Source organism: Opisthorchis viverrini (genome assembly GCF_000715545.1).
Source record: "Opisthorchis viverrini unplaced genomic scaffold opera_v5_105, whole genome shotgun sequence".
In the NCBI taxonomy this organism is placed as follows: Eukaryota; Metazoa; Platyhelminthes; class Trematoda; order Opisthorchiida; family Opisthorchiidae; genus Opisthorchis; species Opisthorchis viverrini.
Window position 1 is genome coordinate 311206 of NW_008751759.1, and position 19512 is coordinate 330717.

Genomic DNA, 19512 nt, shown 5'->3' on the forward strand with positions numbered 1-19512 from the left:
CATGCCAGAATGCCGCCTGCCTAGCAGAGCTCTTTTCACCCAGCCACGCTGTGACATGTAGCGACCGAGGGGTGGGCAGTGTATGACCTGGCAACAAAGTACGAAAACACTAACCAGTAAACTTAGTCGGGTCGACAACTGCCGCCTCCCTGGATGGGGACCGCGGGATTCGACTCATCCCTGGTTACAAACACTTGCGGAAACTGCCTAATCGCGTTCATGCATCAAGGCTTTCGCCTTCAAAGCGTAGCTACCGAACTAACCAAATACAGCATCCACTCCAAGGCTTGGTTGTATATCCCACGCTCGGTGATCGAAACTGTAGTAGCTGGAACCATTGTGCCTATGGCGCACGGTTTATGACCAATAGATAAAGAGATAGACATGTAAGGAATACGAGGAGTGAACTGCGAAGTGTCGTACACAGATTAACATATTGTGGACCAACCAATCAAGGTTACGAGCAATGCATCAGAGCTCAACTAGCCTTTCCCGGTAATTTTATCCTAATTTGCGACCACAATGGCATCGTCATTGAGTTGCTTTGCGATGGCAACTAACAGTAGCAAATCTCCTCTTATTTTCGGCGACAAGTAGCGTATCGTAACCTGTGATGTCATGAAATACTGAATCACTGTCAGGTGCCGTTGTTGTAGTAAAACCAAACGTCATCTGCAGAGGCATTCTGGTCTTTCAATTTCCAGTTGAAAGTAAATGGTTAAATAAAAAATAGCCTGCGTCAAAAATAAATAATAAATAAATCATAATAATAAATAGCCTACGTTTCACCTTCAGGTAATGCACAGTGGAATTGATAACCAGTCATATAAATTTATTGCTTCTAATTCTCGGGCTTTGCTGAATTGGTGCTCACCAAGAATTTGTGCTAGCCAGATGTTCTGTTTATGTGTGTCTCACTCATTCATCATTAGATAATGAAGGTTTTAGGACCCATTCCCCAAAATTTGATCGATGTACCCTTGCTGTCTACCGAACGATTTGTTATGCAATGAATGCCTTCCGAACGACCAATCGGATTAGGAGTTAGTACTCCACAGCGCACGAGAAATGTGAATTCTACCAATGAAATTCGCTTGAGACAGCTTTGGACAACGTAGCCAATGAAATAACAACCGACTTTAACCGATCAACAACGTAGTAGCCGCTGAAACACCCAACGGGCTAATCACAACTCAGAGTAGCTCAGTCCTCCAAATGTAGAAGGCGGATATGTAGGAGTTAACAACACGGTCTTCATTAGTGTTGGAAGTGTGTATTTCAATGTCACGAACAGGATTCGCGAAAAAAACAATAGCGCGGTTCATGTAGGACACCAAACAACCTAATTTTGGAACATTTTGCCGTTATACCAGCACTCTTTCAAGTCACTTATCCGGTTCTAGTTCTCTGCGAATTCGCTCCAGGAGATTTGAAATCCACCCTTACAACTCGACTGCGTTAGAAAACCGTTCTTTTCACCGCCATCGGTGCTGCGACCCAGGTGGTATTTTTGGACCCAACAAGATTGAAACGGTAAGGCCACCAAAACTCGACTGAGAAAACCGTTCTTTTCACCGCCATCGGTGCTGCGACCCAGGTGGTATTTTTGGACCCAACAAGATTGAAACGGTAAGGCCACCAACGACAAACGCTTGGCGGGCACCTTATCAACCCTCAAGTGCTGTCCGATCCTTTCTTTTCACCTAGTATGTTCTTACACCAATCGTTATTTCGTTTTTAGACGTCTGCCCTGTTTCTAATCTAAGGCTTCAAAAAGAATAGAGAAGAATAGAAAAGTTGTTGCTACTACTCTAATTCCTTATCAGCGGACATGCCATATGTCTCGCATTGTACTGCCTTAATTTTGAGGCCACGTACCCATTAGTGCAATCCACCAAACGACATGAGTAGTATTTGCGAAAGTGTGGCGTTTTCGAACGACCTGATCTTCCTAGCCGCCCGTATTCCACCATTATGACCTTCATCCCCTAGTTGTGGCGCTTGTTCTTAAATTTGGGCGTTGCTTTTCAGCTTCCATTGATGCCTTACCGTAATGAGCCTGCGCTCTGACGTGAGTCGACGGGCGTTCCATTAGTGTTTTAGTCGTTTACAATTTTTAATAATGGCCCAGTTTTTTTCTGTCCATGCTCGTTTACAAAATAATGGCCCAGTTTTTTTCTCTCCATGTCTTGTTCTGGAACAGCAAAGTGCAGAGTGAAACTTCCAATCACCTCTTTGGTTTGTGTAACACGCGTTGATTGGACGTCTTCCAACACAGCTCTGTTCCAGGACGCACAGGACTCACACATCGTTCTTTTCTGATGGTTTCTCATTTCTTCCTCACTTTTTATCATCTTAAATCTACGTCTCCCTCAAGATGTATACCGTTTTTAGCTCAACTGTTCGGCATTGTCCACTAGTCAGCAACTGCGGAAAAGGCTGCGGTTGATAAAATTCGACATTTTCCCTTCTCATGGCGCCACATAAAGTCAAATCACCCGTTGGTTGTTCTTGGTACATAGGCGCATGTATTTTCTTGGTTACCTCACGCAATTTTTCGCAGGCAATGTTGCTACTACGGAAAACTTTGGTTCGTTGCACTTACCACACCATAGTCTGACTTTCCTATGAAACGATGGGCAATAAACTGTCCTCCCTGTTTCCGGTATGTAGATATTTCAGTTTGGATTCCTTTTCTGGTCATCTTTGAAATTTTCTCTCCGGTCTTCTCGATTTTCAGGTGCCCCTGCGGTCCGTCATGTCCGTTCCGCGTAGTACAACTAGGTCGCAAAGTTCCTCTGTGTGTTTTCCGCACTCGAGATCGTGGCTGGGGTGTGAAGACAAAGGCTCCGATTGCAACCGGCACATTTGTGGCTGAATATTTGGGCGAGGTGAGGTTGCCGAGCAACACCAACTGTACTCGTCGTGCTTTCGACAAGTACTGCCGTTTGATGGGAAACGTGTGGAGAGCAAATCGTTTGTTTCTCGTTATGTTCGCCCCATGTTACCCCTGTTTCTCCCAGCTTCTGCTGGGAGGGTCAGGGGTTGCGACGTTTATTTTTTCATTCGTCCATCGTTACGTCTCCCCATCGAACGCGTTGGTTGTCAATGGTCTTGATATATTTCTCACGTACCGGTTATGTATTTGGGAAAAGTCGCGCGTTAAAAATAACTTGATACTTGGCAAATTTCTTTGGATTAACTCTCTCGCCGCTTGTGTTCTCTTAGTGCTCATCCTGTTGTGACGCAGAAAAGGACGCTTTTCGCTAATTGACATTAGCTTGCGCCGTGGAGCGTTCGCGATATTTTGTTTGTTCCGTTCATTTTAGCATACGCTATCGCTTCTTACTTCACCTGCATAAGTCGCGTGATCCTTCTATGCAAATCCACAGTCCATTTCCTGCGTCTCGGCCCTGAATGCAGTCCATGGAATAGACGTTCGTTGTCGAAAATTTCGGATGGTATGAACAGCCGAATCTCTTTCTCACTTGTGGCGACGATGGCATTTATTCCAGTCGTCGAATACACGGATCCTTGTCTTCTGCAACGAGCGGTCTGCTACATTAGGCAGGTTCGAATTCACCTACGATCGCCTCAGACAAGGAGCTTGGCGCCACTACGTCCAACAGACGCATTCAGAAAATGCGGAAATTTGCGACATATCTCAACTAGAACTGATAAATAGGTTGTGCCATTGTCAGTGATGATGGACACTTTGGTGACTGATTAGCCGGACGTGGGGAACGCTCAGGATTTGCAAGTTTATTTACACCCGAGGTGGTCTGTTGTGGACTGCAGAAGGCACAGCACCGAACGGAATCGAAGCAGAGTTCGACGTTTCAATATTTTCGATCGACTATCGCTAGCGCAACTAAGTAGGATGGGGAGATATTTCCGCAAGACGAGGTCTCACCTAAGCAGCACTTGGCTTCAGTCTTTGGGTGTAAACCTTTTAAACTGGTGGACATTCAGTGTTGATTCCAACCCGATTGATGACCCTTTAAACCTACTAACAACCAGAGTATGCAGAATTCCGAAGCGTCATCCGTTCAAAGCCCAAGCGAATGCTCGCCCCAAGCGGGGATGAAGACTTACGAGCGAATGCGGCATCCAAATGTTGACTCGCCTACGGCCAAGCAGTTTGTAGAAGCTTCACGGTGAAACAATTGCCGATGAGACAACATTCTGTCGTGGTGTTGTAATTCTGTCGCATCCGCCTACTCATACTTTACTAATAGTTGCTGCTTTTTTCTGTTGTATATTCTGTTTGCCTTGTCATTCGGTGTACGTGGATGTCGCATCTATGAGACGAATTATCCTTCTATGATCATAGTTCCCATAAGGGGGCGAATAGGACCAGTTGGTTAGGGCGCGAATTTACTGACCGGAAGGTCCGTGGTTACAAACCGACCTCTGCCTCTCGACTTCCCCTGTCTAGGCTTGGGCAACCTGGCAGTATCCAGCCCTCGTGCCTCCTTCGTGTGGCATGGCAACCCAAACTTCCTGTCGAGGGATCGTTTCCTGCATGGCTTTCGTCGATTGATTGGCAACCATGTTAATTCTCATAGCAATCGTCGGACTGAATTACATTACCGGGATATATGGTGCCCCTAGGATGAGAAACTGAGGGGGAAAAACAACTAATGTCTTATACGAAGCGCAAGACTGCCCGTGACAAGCTTCTCCCGGAATGAGTGCACCAATTCCTTTACGGGCATCTCAGTCACATCACCTCCTTCCTGTCGTACGCGGTAGAGATTGATTTACTACGTACATGACTACGTTGCCCATGTCAACCCTACGACAAAACTATTGCTTTGTAGTTGCTGATCTATTCGCTGGGCGGGGCGGTTTGATTACAAACGTCTCATGAGCAGTCGAGATGATATCATTGGTGCGTTGTTTCGGGAGCGAAGTAATAGATCATTATTTGTGTTATTTAGACAAGTTGGATAGAAACGGGCATTAAACACGCCATCGACATCCAGTAGCGGCCATATCTTGCAGCTTCTGCAGCTAACCCAGTCCTGGGAGGCTGGTCGCACCGGCACTTTGTAATCGATCTGATATAGCTTTACCAGGTAGAAGCTTGAACATCCTTCTGTTCTCCCTCCCCTTAGTTAGGCGCGGAAGGCGGGACTCTTCTGCAAACGATAGTTCAGAGGAAGTCCTTTTTGCGCAACTGAACACTCGTTTTTCAGGGATCTCATTGCAGATTCGTCCACGCGGGCTCTGGTTCTGAGACAGCCGTTGTCAGTCACCGGACGACGTCTCAGTTCCGCTGCTCGAACTAGTTGCGTCCCATGACCATACAACGAAATAGTTCTTAAGTGGCCTGATACGCACGCCGCAAACTCTGGCGGATGTCCTGGAGCATAACTTTACATTGGATGCAAAGCTCATATCAAAGGATGGTATGACTGCGCGCATTTGATCCACATTCACCTCAGCCTTATCTGACTTTACACTGGATGCAAAGCTCATATCAAAGGATGGTATGACTGCGCACATTTGATCCATATTCACCTCAGCCTTATCTTCGAAGACACAAGTGATGTCCGCGTATTCCAAATGAACAATACCTACCTTAGCAACTGGTAGAACATCAGGCTTTTGAAAATCTCCCAGCGCTCATTCCGTTTTTTTGCGATCAGAAATTAAATAGGGATGGAGGGTGGGCATCTATGTCAGACACTACGTCGCGTACAGAGGCTTCTGAATAGCTGACCTTGTACTCTCGCCCACCAGTCCTGGGTAGAAAGAATCCACTACATTTTTCAACCTCTGGGTATTCCTCACTGAACGAGCGTGTTAATGAGCCCAATGCTCCTTGATGTTTTGGAGTACCAGAAATTTCAGTCGTGTGTACGCATGGCGTCGTTCTATCTCCTGACGGAGTTTGGAGATTTGGTCATGGCGATCCCAACTGGGTCGGATTTATACTTATTGCCCTCGAATCACTGCTCTACAGGCGACGAAGCACAGGTGACGCCAGGATTCCCGTTGTGAATTGATTCAACCCGATCCGTCCGTGATTACCAAACCCACTATAAGCTCCACTTCGTTTTTGGAAAAGGAACCAATCCCCTCAGTTGTCTGGGACAGATCGAGGCATATAGATCAGACGGCCACTGACTAAGGGCTTCACCCATGCCGTTGAGAAATGAAGATGGGAACTCCCTGATGTTTGATAAAACTTCCCGAGGCCGCGGGAGTTTCCCGGTGCAGCACCCAGGGGTTCTAGTGTGGCTACTCAAATAGCTATCCAAGGTGCCTGGCCGAGTGGACGTGGCGTCCTTTCCTAGAAATGATTAAGCCACTTTGATCCTTGGTGGTTTCGCTCTAGGGCGTTTTGCGGATACTGGTCACACGGATCAACCAAGATGAAACTCAGGTCCTCACGAATTCTTCGGCTATCCCATTTCCCTATCCTTCCGTCTTCACCATGTTTCGCGGTCAATGTGCATATCAAGTTTAATTTGGCGTCTGGTTATTCGTGGAGCTGAATTACGTTCTATACTGGCGGGTACATTTCTCCGAGATTGAAAAATTGCCACATTTTTGCTACATATTCGAGCGGGCCTCTTGGCACTCTGTCACAGGGTATCCGTTGGTATTGTGCAAAAATGTGGCGCTCTCGTTGCAGTACGAACTGACATCCGACGCTAGAGCATTTGGGGGAGAGTTCAAAAAACGCTTATGATAAATTCGTCTAATTCAGGGATCTACTAATTTATCGTTCGCCACGTGATTTATCCGCCCCCTAGCGCGACCCCGTTAGCTCTAAAAGTAGGAGCGACTACGTACGAGTGCATAGCCGAGATACACATAAGTGTTCGTACATTAGCGGTGGTAGTCATTGGTCCGCACCGTTTGTGACTGGTGGCAATTTCATGGAATTGGGCTCGTGGCTGGCACGCTGTTGGAGTGCGTGTGTTTAGATGTCTCGGTCAACCACAACGCTGAAGCAGTCGTTCACTCCTGTCGTTACGCATCAAGCACAATTCAAGTTAGATAACCAGTTGAGCCTCAGATCTACTAGGTTTGTGTATTCACATCTCTGGCAATCACAACCACATCTGAGCTCATAGCCCCCGCAAAATGGCGCTCAAGGTTTCCTTCAATGGTGTTGGTTGGGGCGTAAGCAAAAATGATTATTGAACAACAATCAATTTCCGGATCTTGCAACGGACCACTTCGGCAACCAGTCAAGCAAGGATTCTTCCGGCCGGTGAATAAGGACGATTCGAACCCACCTACGCCTGCCTTACGGGAGACACGCAGCGAGTGGAAACTGGGGGGGGGGGGGGCTGCTTGCATCTGGAATTACTGTTCCTTCTTTACTTCACACATCAATGTCAAACGACTTCGGTGTGCAAGCATAAGCAGCTTGTCCTACTTGCTTTGAAGTGTGACTATTAAGTGCACTCAAACAAGCCAGCTGTTGGGGCTTGAAATTTGGCTTTGAAATGTTCGAGTACATTGGCTCCGGTCGACCGGGATACGTTGCGACCAAGAACGATAATATGGAATGGGACCGACGGTCATAGCTGCTGAGCCTACATGGAGAATGGAATTGGGGAGTTAAGGGAAAACTTTTTGATAGTAAAAAGGGGGCTTAGCAGTACCCTGTTGCCGCTTACTCCCTCTACTGTATGCAGTGGCTGATGACGCCTCCTGGCGGTCGGTATTGCATGAGAGTAACTTAAGCTGGAGGTGTCGTGATTGTACATGGACAAGGTTACTGCCGGATCACCAAAACCCAGACGGTCGCGATAGAATCCTCAGTCAAAGTCTTTGTCTCAAAAGGTTAGCCGCAAACTGGTGGAGTTGGGAGGAAAATGTCAGTACAGCACTCGTCTTAAAGAATTCACCACACGTTTTCCAGCCCCAACTTGGAGAAACAGGAGACTGTTCGTCAAATCGCTGGTGACTGACAAACTTGATATGAGGTATCAACAAGACTCCCCAGGATACCTCAGTTGGTTGCGGAGACGAAAACTGTCAAAATAATTTGAGGCAATCTTTTGACGAACCAAAGAGTGCCGATGTACGTCCAGTGATTCGCATGAATAGAAGTTCAGCCCTAATCCCTGAAGTGGGGGGAGTTTTTTCTATTCACGCTTCCTTCTCCGCATGTCGAATGGACTACTGTGCCGTAGAGCACTCGGTGCTCAGCCATCTTCCTCTGACGAAGGCTGCGTAGCTTACTGTGTAGATCTTGAGCATCCAACTTTCGTGTTTATAAGCTGTCTGTGTGGAGGCAGCCCGTCATACTTGCGGTTCTAAGCACATTTCGGTCATTGCCAATAATGCACCAGCTCCGGATATATCACCATTACTGAGCAGCTCTTTACGACAGATGGTAACTGAGACCGGGCACCTGTTTTCTCCGTCTTTTAGTTTAATGAGAGATTGTACGGTATTGATGCCGATTCTGGTTTTTCATACGCACCCTAATCCCAGTTCTCCTGTCGTCGGTAGATAAATAACGACGGCGTTTCAACTCATTCCACCCAGTCGTTTGGCTTAGTGCCAGGAGAGTGCGCAACAGCTTGCCTCGTGCAACGTCGTTTTCATCATCCCTGATTTCTCATGCAGGGTTGCAGTTGCCCGGTTAACAGGGCTAATCTGAAGACATGTGGCGTGATTATCTGTAATTGCAGAGCTAAATGCTGAGTACAGCTACAGAGAAACTTGTGAAAAATAACACGTCGTCGGATTTGACGCTTTTTTTGCTTTTGGATATCATTCGAGTGTTATTCGCTTTATCGAGAAGCCCCTGTCTTTTTCAAAGGCCAGATTGTCTGTGGGGGCCGTCAACTTCAAGCTTCGCATAGTAAATCTTTGTTAATGCTTCTTAGAAAAAGGGAATTAATCCTCTGGTCCGAACATGTGGCGGAATTGTTCACAATCCCCTGATTTGTCGCTTCACTAGACCTATGAAATCTTCGAACCGTTGTCACCAGCTGAATGTTCTTTTGCCCACTGAGCTTGACAGCTTGTGAACAATCCTTTCGTACCAGCCGAATTAACAGCACACAACTGGATAGTTGATTCCTCTCCTACAGGCGTTTATATAGTCCTCAGAACGTGTACGGCATCTTTTTCATGATTGGTTAGTTATGGGCTGGCTTTGTGTAACTTGATTGGTCCCTTTTAATTTCTTACAGCGTGCTGTCATTTGCTTGCGCTTGATTGGCTCGTTGGAGTATTATGTTTCAACATCTGTTTTCCTTTGTTTTGGTTCGTCTCATGGTTTGTTTTTGTTTCCTGTGTTCTGTGTTTTCTGTTTTATGTGCTCCTTCTATTTAATTGGCAGATTGGCAACTATTTATTTTTAGAAGTTTTGATTCTATAATTGAGGTGTCTCGCCGTTTTTCAATACTATTTAGAGTCCAACCAGGCATTCCTCCGTAAGGGTTGTCTAACTTAGTCGAGTCCGCGTATAGTGTAGCTTATAGTTGGTTATTTGTTATCACCATCTAGAAACACCGGTGGGTTGTTTTTTTTTCGTTACGAGATGGATGTCTTGAGGTAGTTCGATGCGTTCCTACGGAATAGCAAGATTGTCACTCGTATATAAAGCGTACGAGGTCCGATCGCATCCAGGGAGTCGATGCTTCTTGCTACTGATCTTAATCATTTACAGCAGTCTCCTTGAACCGAAAACCGCGTAATCAGGCGTAGATCCGATTTTTGGCACACGTCTTGGTTTCACTTTGTGCATTTTTGGTGCCCCGGCGACTCCCGTCCTTCCAGCGTTTTAACTGATTTTTGGTGCCCCGGCTGTTCAGCGACTCCCGTCCTTCCAGCGTTTTAACTGACAGATGTGAACAGTGTAGATGCATCGAAAAAATGTTACTTCGTCTTCTTTGAATTCCACGGTTCTCCCTCAAGTACCTTCCGAATGTTGCGCTCTTTTGAGATGTTTTCACCACTTTTTTGAATGTTTTACATGGGGCCTCACCATAGTAATACATCTGGACGTAGTGATGTTGATTTCTTTGAAGCTTTGGGTAAGTCACAGAATCGGGTAACTCCCACGCTCATCTTCAGTGCACTACCTCCGTGACTTCTTGAAGCCCTGAAATGAGGAGAAACCGTTTAAGTATAGTTGTGTTTATGACTGTACCTTCTTATTAAGTCAGTTCTTAAGAGGACTGTGATCGTTATCACAGACAGCAGCATCAGTGTTTAGCCTGATAGCCTGCTTCTTGAATGTTCGTCTTAGGACAGTCAGTTTGAAACAAAAAAGGCACACAGTCATGAAAAGGATCCGGCCCGCCACAAGTCTCTTGAGTTCCCACCCCCGAAAACACTCAGACAGCGCGAATTCGGCGGACGTTGGCCAGCGGCCAAGCTTATGAATATTTATCGTTTACCCGATATTCTCGTCAACGCCGATATAACATATCCTTGATCCATACCGTTTTACCTGTGAGCTATATGCTTTCCATGCCCCAATTGCACTACTGGAAGAACGCAAGTAGGTAGGGTGCGATTTGATTTTATTGACCAGCTTACTGTTGGTTTCCAGAGTTTGATGGCTCTACTGGTTAAAGCGCGAACCTCCTGATCGAAAGGTCTGTGTTTCGAATTCGACCTCTGCCTCTCGACTTCCCTTTTCTAGGCTTGGGCAACCTGGCAGTATCCCTCATGCTTCCTTTGGGTAGCATAGCAACTAGGCACCGAACTGGTGCTACAGCTGAACGATTTTTTTCAGTTTGATCAACAGTATTTTTCTGAACACCCGCAGCCAAACTCAGCTTTTTAAACGCAATTTGTTGATAGTTTGTTTGACCAATTGTTTAATTGGTTTGTCCAAGCTTGTTTCAGAGTCACTTTATTTGCTACTAAATAGCCTCGTCCCTATCAGTTTTTCGTTTCGCACTGGATTTTTATTTTACCGATTTCCATATTTCTGTTTTTGCCTATCGGTTGATTTTTCCACCCACTCTGTATGGCTATCGAGAGATGAACTATTGTCGATTTGAAAAATGTGATTGGTCACCAATTTAACTTTACTGCACTTTTTTAGATTTTAACCTTTGAAGAGGCTGAGCAACGCGGCGTAATCTACGACAAACAAACGATGACCTATCTATTTGATTTGGACTTTGAGGGTGACGCCCATTATACGGTGGATGCCTCGCAAATGGGGAACATTTCTCACTTCTTCAATCATTCGGTAGGTGCTCTATAACTGATGGAAGCAGGCTAGAAATAGCCCAGCGGTTACGGCGCAAACTTATTAACCGGAAGGTCTCTTGTTCAAACCGAACACAAGCGTGCCGGCTTCTCTTGTCTAGGCTTGATTAGCGTGGCGGTAGCTCAGACCTCTTAATTCCTTCGGGTGGCACGGCGATTAGACACTGCCATCGCAATTCAGGATGCTGCAATTTTCCACATCGCTGACCATTGGTAATGATTAGCTTTCGGCTAGTCAGTGTTTATTCTGTTACGAACTGTTCTTTTTGTCGTTACTTCCCAAAAAATCAGTCTCCTATTGATCATCCACCTTATATTGTATCCCATTTCTCACTCTGCTTCAGTTGAATGGCCATTTAGTTTTTTCTGCCAATATCCTCTAGATACCAGTATGTAACTTGCTGTTTATTGATCTTGTGAACAATTAGTTAGTAATACTCGCAACACCTTTTCGGTGTCTAGCTGTCATGCGGCCCCAACGAAGCACAGGTGTTGAGCTACTACCTGGTCGCTCAAGCCCAGACAGGAGCAGTCGAGATGCAGATGTTGTGTTCGAACCAATAACCCTTCAGTTCATAAACTAGCGTCTTCACCACCGAGCTATCTTAACCTTTTGTACTTTTTTGCGATCTATTGTGAAAGCTTATAGCTTGATGAAATGCTCGAGCAGATGTGTCTCTCCGACGAAATCCGTGGCGGTGGTTCATGACTTGGTCCTCCTTTTCTTTGGTTGTTCAGGTTGATGAACGCAGGATTGTCTTACACACCTCAAGCACTCTAAAGTGGCCTAGGATGCTCTCGCACGAGGACAACCTTACCGTTTTAGCGTTTTTTTTCGATTTCGCTAATCACTGGACCCCAGCACAACTGTTACTGTGAGTGGTAATCAAGATGCGAAGATGCTATGAATCGTTCACCATCATGTTCGTACTCGCTTGTGCTACCGAATGTCGCTGTTTGCGTGTCTCTTGTTCATAAACCCAGATGGCATAATACAGTGTTGGACTCTTTTTTCTAACAGTAACATTCCCCGCACTCTCCAGACTCTGAGAACACATGTTGGACAGAAATGTTTGCCTTACGTGTAACAGATTGCTATTGCAGGCTGCAGAGAAACCTGACCGGGGCGAGATGGCTCAGGTGGTTAGAGTGCGAATTTACCGACCAGAAGGTCCCGGGTTCGAATTCTACATCTGCCTCTCGAATTCTCCTGTCTAAGCTTGGGCCATCTGGCATTACCACCAGCCCTCGTGCTTCCTTCGTATGGCACGGCAGCTAGGCACCGAAAGGGTGTTTTTTCCAGAAACCTGAGTAGTATTTCGCTCTAAATGTTTTTTGGACAACGTTCCGCCCTGTTTTCTGATATGGCTAGGGTCTTTTGCCTTCGTCCCTTTCCAGTGTGATCCGAACTTGACAGTACGATGTGTATTTGTCGAGTGCCTGAATACGAAGCTACCTCGGATCGCGTTGTTCGCAGCCCGTTTTATCAAGAAAGATGAGGAACTGACGTTCGACTACAACATGACAGGTAAGCTTTTGTCATTTCATATGGCCACATCCCCGGCTGCTTCTGTATGTTAGGTGTTCGCTTGATGGAATCCTGCTGTGTATAAATAAGTGCTTTTCGGTTTTAACCACAGCCTGCTGTTTGTTCAAGGTTTCTGTTCTACTTCCAAGGCTTCATTGTCTCGATTTGTTTTTTGAAAGGCACGCGGAACATTGTCCCATCCAACTTTTTTTGTCAGTTCCACTCAAGATGTAAGCCACAAAAGGATGCATTCTGTCATCATGAATTTCGGTTTCACTATACTCAACTTTCAAAGCACTTGGAAGCAATCCTACGGGTACCATTCTCCTTCTTGATGTGTTTTTTTTGCCTCTAACCATGTAAAATTTCTTCAATAGGAGCGATACAAAGTGAGGAAGGTCTGAACGCTGAGCCGGGTTCTACAGAGCCGCTCGAAAGCACGGATAGTCTTGCCAACGGAACAGAGAAGAAAAGTTCACCACCCTCCACGATCTCTGTTGAGCTTACTGCAGACACCGCGAGCGAGGTTAGTATTTTTATGGGTTATGCTTTCCATTCCGTGTCATTTATCGGTGCTCCGCTTACATTCTTTTATTCGCTTGTTCTCTCGGCACAATTGTCCGTGTATATTTCGTGTTTTTCTCATCACGGAACGCTTTTCCTCTTCTTTTTTTTTATCTCGAACACGCATTCCTACATTTCCATGTACAGTTTTTTGGGTCCGCCACGGTTTTTTGCCATTTTCCTCGTGTACTGCTTATATGTTATCCAAGACCTTACACTGTACTTTCAGTTATACAACAAATTTCGGTTACCTACAGTCAATTTTATCCTTCCTATCAGTGCAAGTCCTTCGTTTTATGTGTATGACTCTTGTTCCGGTGGATTCATTACCCGTCGGAAGCAATCAGATCGCTCGGTAGTATGAAAGCGGAGACGTGGTAATCCCAGCTGGAAGCCTGGGTTCGACCGTCTGCCGCGGCAGTCGTTTGTCCTTATTGATCCGTTCAGTTATTCATCATCAAGCAGTCTGCATCTTGATCACAGAGTTTAAAACAACACAGCACGAGAATTATCATTTTACGTTGATGGATATCGCTTCCTAGGGGGCGATTTGTTCGCAGGTGTCCAAAGATAACCTTTTATTCTTGCGCTGCGCGTAGATCAGCTGTACTGTGTGACGGAGATTTTACCAGAAGATGATCTTACGATAGCTCTGTTTGCCTAGCCGTATGCTGTTATCTTCATTGAAACCAGGGAGTTTCCTGTGCACACTGGTCACTACGACAATGTGGACCACTTTTTTCCCAACCAACTCGTGTTTTTCGGTCCATACAAGCCTAACACGCAGTAAGCCGGTCGACAAAGCTCATTATCCTCGGTACAATGTACTCTGACTTTCGTGAAGTAGGTTCTGAAATTTCTATTTTCGTCCTGTAGGTGAAGCCAATGTATGCTAAAAAGCCGGGAAATTCTGTTCAGTTTTCGTCCTTATTGGGATTCATTAGCAGTGTATAACTCAGAAAACTCCAGGGGCTCTCGAACCCGCGAATGGTAGTTTGAACACGTTATCGTTCGGCCACGAGCGGCTGATCACTCATCCTTCCATCGCGGGATCTCCATCACGTGGACACATCTCTTGACTGGCTCCTCGGGTGACGTCTTCCGAGATGGATGTTTCACTCGCCTTGTAAAATTGTTCCTCCTCTGAGCTACTAGCAGACTAGTGCTGGTGTGAAGAGACGGCGATATACGGCGTATATACGGACCCAATCAACACTGGAAAGCCCAGGAGTTTTGTACAGCTGTTCCATTCTTTTTGAGGACCATGAACAGTGCACATTTCATTCTGAAATCTCATTGCTTTGTTTTCCGATTACCTTTTTTGCAGTGGTTGTTTGAAAAAATCGCAGGCAGAACCATAGTATACTGACCGTTGATAAATTATCAAGGAAGATACTCTCACGTTCTATCCTGTCATTCTACGTCGTACTTGAAGAACTTGTGCGAGATGGCTCAAGCGGTTAGAGGGCGAATTTACTGACCGTAATGTCCGTGGTTCGGAGCCGGCCTCTTCCTAGGCTTGGGCGACCTGGCAGTATCCCAGCCTTCGTGCTTCCTTCAGGTAGCATGGCAGCTAGGCGCCGGAAGGGTGTTACAGATGAACGATTTTTTTTATAGAGAAATTGTTCTGGCAAGTATGTCAATAAGACTGAACGGTCAGTTGGCGTTTTCTGGACACCATCACTAAGGCTCCTTTCAAGGATTCATACGCTCAAACGCTCCTGAGGAGAGAGTGCTTCTCCCGCTCAAGGGGTGGTGGAGGCTGTTAGTAGTGTCCGTGGTGAAACATACTAAATTAGTATGTTTCCGCTTGTTCAGCTGCCAAGATTTGGGATAATGTGGCGTACCACACCTTATCTGATCTAAACACCTATCCTCAGTCTGTTAAGTCTCACTGTTGACTCTTTGGAAAGTTCGGCCCAACGAGCGTGTGTTACGTGATCGTTCCGGCTTTTTCCGTAACCTACTGGACAATATCTTGTGGTAGTCCAATAGGAGACACGTCGTTTGTCTAAACTATCCTTCACGGGCGAGCGTGTGTTACGTGATTGTTCCGGCTTTTTTCTTCCGTAACCAGCGGACAATATCTTGCAGTAGTCCAATAGGAGATACGTCGTCTGTCTAAACTATCCTTCACGAGTGGCCCAGGAAATCAGCTGTCGTGCTTTTTAATCACCCATTTCGATTTAGGCGGTCGTAGACCAGGTTTGGACGCAATTTGCAGGCCACTCAGGAATTCCGTCGGCACGAGTCGTACACAGCATGGGCACATAAAATGCTCAATATGTTCAATAAATCAAAGCCATGCAACCCTCTTGGCATGATGCTTCAGCCCCAATCTGTCGCACATGCGTTCCTTCAGTTGACCGAACAGTTTGACGATAACAACACCGATGACTCGAGACTATTGTTTTCCGCTCTGCGAATGGGATTTGTCTTGACCTAATTAACAACGAAGTGAGCTGACCCGAAGTGGTGAAAATGCTCACTAATGTTACTATCCCGGTTATCTTTCATCCATAGATCCTTCGAATTAGGTTTTATTTTTATGTCGAGTAACTCATCAGTATTTTTCCAACCTATGATTCTAGTAGAACATCTAATTTAGCGTGGGTAACTAGCATTTGTCTGCTAAGAACCTCACTTTTAATCACGCCCACTTAATTATTTGTGGTGTCATGTTGATAAGAAGCTTAGAAAACAAGCCTAATCTTTGAGCCTCAGAACGGCTACTTCCTCATGTTGAAATCAATTGGGTAGAAGCATTGTCACAAGCTCTGTGCAGTACATTCGGCGGTTTTTTTTCGGTGTTACATTTCACCTAATCTTACGATAGAATATAGTGAGAAGAATGCGTCACGAAATGATTGGGGGATGAGACATCCCGTTTCTCGAGTCGTTCCACTTGGCTCCCTTAAGTCGGGGTCTCTTGGCACATAGAAGGTAACCTTGAGAGACTTACCAGTGTATTGTACACGTCGAAACCAATACCGACTGCCACTGCGTTTACTTGTTGATTTGGGAGGCGAAGGTTGTCAGGTGTTTCCATCCTTTGAGTCAGTTCTCTCTTTTCGCTTGTTTTTAAGGCCCAAACGATTATTACCTGAGGTTTTTATGAGGGCAAAATGGGTTATTGTTATCTGTGTGGCTTGATCCGTGTGAGTTTGATCGTATCGTGGTGTAGGTACTTTTGCTTTGCCTTGTCTTCCCCACGTCCGCATTGTTGACAATCGTTTCATCGATTATATTCTTCTGACTGTCAAATTGATTTTGCCTCATTGAGCTGCGTGCGAACAAGATGGTCGGGATGTGTCATTCCGACCCGCTATCACAGCGAGTCAGATGATGGCGAACTGGGAGCAATACCAGGAGGGCTGCTCCTATTGAGCTCTGCCAACTCCTCCATAGAGACGCAACCGATTAGCGCCTTGATGTAGAAACACCGTCGGAGTGCCTCTTCCGTGCATTTATTACCGCCAAACAATTTTTCGGTCTTCCGTTGCCCAATCGTTTCAGCCCTGAACGTTTGATCTCGCATGTTTTGATCTGCGATAAAGTTTTCAATCTGTTTATCTGTTTCCGCTACTGAAAGCATTGGTTTCGACACTGAACTTTGTTGTGCCGCGTTTAGTTTTCACTTGGATGTACTCTGTGTGTGTTGACAAAGCTTGTCACGTACAAGTGCGTCCTGTTTCAACAGCGGTCGTCCACTAGTGTTTTGAGTGTACATTAGGTATGTTCCACACGTGACATCACGTGGCGTCAATTGTTCTCCCGATGTTCGTGCACATGGTAGGTAGGAATTTGGCTTTACTAATCCATGATTCATGATATCCTCTTCAAGTTACCGAAGCATTTTCGTGGTCTCCGGCTTCACTGCTTCGGTAGTTTCACGCTGTCTCTCACAACTTACCGGCGCTTCGCAGCGCAGGCGAAGGTACTGGTGGTATCGTTATAGTAGAATTCAAGCTAAGGACGACAAATTCCTTGTCAGGTCCACTGTCGGGAAAATGAACCCGGGTTATAACTTTGATTGTTTAATACAAATACATAAATGCATACCACAAGGGCTGCTTACGTAAGTTCTCCACTTGTGGTAGTCATCACTATGGGTTAGCAAATCGCATTTGTGTGCATCGTAGTCGGCTTTGAGTTGCAATGTTTTTCCTCTGCTAATGAAAGATTATATATACTCTAGCCAATAAAGGGTAAAATATCGCGGCTGTTTTGTACAGTGCGTTCGATCGGTTTGTATCCGGATCGATATCTCGACCAATCAGGTCGCGATCTTCATTTATGTGAATCGTCAAAATTGTGCTACTTGTTTAAGTAAGTAGTTTGATAACTGATGTTATTTTCTATCGACACATTCGTATCCAGTAGACCACCACGTCCCATGGTTCAGCAATCGAAACAGTCTCTTATCTAGCTGGGAATCAATAGACGAAAGTAGGTGTACGTCGTGATTGCCCCAACGAAATCCTATGTTCGCGCTTTATATGAACGTACCGAATATTCAGAGGTAGTGACAAGCTATTAGTGATTGCATACGAGATAGACTGCTCACTAGTTAGACGCCTTCTGCTCTGCTATTGGGGTGGAAGTTTATCCTCTGATAATAGCGGAGTTCCGTATTGAAGATCGCGTGGTTTCTGGTTGGACCGTGACGAATTAATACGACATTGGTATATCGGGTTATACCAGCAGACGCTTCGGCCACCGATGGGGACCATCCTTATAAGTGGTACGATCAGAATAATGAACGTCGAAAAGCGGCCGAACATGACTTTTCTGTAAGGAGTTGCTTCTGGAACACTCGCATAACTCTGATCCCTTTTAGAAACATCCCTGGACTGATTGCCTTTTGTCCAGAATAGTTAGCAGATATAAACTTTTGGATTGAGTGGATTCATTCCTTGTTTGGAGTTTCCCATTCAATAATGACCCCGCTGACTTTCCCCAAATTGCAAATGTGCGAGCGCATTCGATTAAACGTCTTTGACCCAAGTATTTCTGATGGTTCGCGTTGGTTTATTGTCCACGTCGATCTTTCGTGAAATACTGGTGAACAACATGTTAACTCTGTCGGTGCGGACAGTTTTTATCTTGGATGCATCTCTGTCCAACGGCCACATTTTCTGATCTATTCGGCCTGTTGCGGCTCTCTTCCTAACGGTAGCTTACAAGCACAGCACACCAGTTTCCAATAATGCTACTTATTCGCCATAAGACCACAATTTGAAATGCCTTTAGCTGTGGGGCACATAGAGTAAGATGGGCTTTTTTAGTCTCTGAATATGTCACAAACTCCGTTTCTCACCACCCCTGTTCTCTATCTTGCGCGTTCTTGTGCTGTGTACATCCTTCTGGTTATCAGGTTGCCTTTAGCGCTCAGAATTTCGTCAACCTGTTCTTTCTCTATCTCTAGGCGTCGGCCGACACCAGGTCACTGTCATCCAAGGTGAGTATCGTGTTGTTTTTTTCATTTCTCGTTTGTTGTTTTTGTGGATCTTTGAAAATGGAATGTCCTCCTGTTTGTGTAGGTTCTGTATGTCTCTATCATGCGCATCTCCCCTGTTATCGTTCCGATCTTTCATGTTTCCTTGCTTCATTGCGCTATTCTATTGTCTGCCACGGTAACTACTCGCCTTTCACATTTTGATCATCACCTCACTTCTTATCTTTTTGTGTTTTTTTTCTAGGGACCGCGAATGAAATGTCTGTGTCGCAGCAAAAACTGCCGCGGCTATTTGGTTGCCTAGATTTGTGCTCAGAATTCGCATTTTGGCTACCTTTCTCATACTTCTATGTTCCTTGGTTGCCTAGGTTTGTGCTCAGAATTCGCACTTTGGCTACCTTTCTCATACTTCTATGTTCTCACTGTTTACCAGATTCGTTCTATTTTCCTACTGTATACTGAGTAACCCTGTATACGTTTCTAATAGCCCGAATTCCGAAGCAGGTTGTCCCGCTTGTACCCCTCATGATCCTCCCGTCCTCATTGTCCACGGAACAGGTCACTCTTTATTCATGCTCCCCGTTTTCCACAACAACCAACCAGGATTCAGGATTTCCGAGCCGAGATAGGTTTTATGCTAGAATATATTCAATTGTTTCGGTACTTGGAGTTTTTTTTCTATCTGAGTTCATTTTTTTCCAGTTATTCAATCACTTTCACTGATGGCTGCCTAACCACCACTCGAGTTGCA

At 45.5% G+C, this 19512-nt stretch overlaps 3 protein-coding genes across 3 annotated transcripts in view; 2 read left to right on the forward strand and 1 right to left on the reverse strand.

The window, feature by feature from the left end:
- T265_13777 (hypothetical protein) overlaps positions 1-14920 on the forward strand; it is a gene marked incomplete at both ends in the record, with an annotated part of 35453 nt that extends 20533 nt beyond the window's left edge. The window contains 5 exons of the mRNA XM_009170498.1: positions 2741-2891; positions 11042-11191; positions 12610-12739; positions 13117-13357; positions 14821-14920. Coding sequence (XP_009168762.1) covers positions 2741-2891; positions 11042-11191; positions 12610-12739; positions 13117-13357; positions 14821-14920 — 772 coding nt within the window. The remainder of the gene's footprint in view (positions 1-2740; positions 2892-11041; positions 11192-12609; positions 12740-13116; positions 13358-14820) is intronic.
- A 1711-nt stretch (positions 14921-16631) lies between these two features.
- On the reverse strand, positions 16632-16898 carry T265_05454 (hypothetical protein; the record flags this gene model as incomplete). The annotated part of the gene is made up of 1 exon (XM_009170465.1): positions 16632-16898. The coding sequence occupies one exon, from the start codon at positions 16896-16898 to the stop codon at positions 16632-16634; it is 267 nt and encodes an 88-aa protein (XP_009168729.1).
- A 1793-nt stretch (positions 16899-18691) lies between these two features.
- T265_13778 (hypothetical protein) lies at positions 18692-19390 on the forward strand (the record flags this gene model as incomplete). Its single annotated transcript, XM_009170499.1, has 2 exons — positions 18692-18764; positions 19266-19390. Coding segments are annotated over 2 exons (198 nt in total), but the record flags the coding sequence as incomplete, so codon positions are not given.
- Positions 19391-19512: the final 122 nt, after the last annotated feature.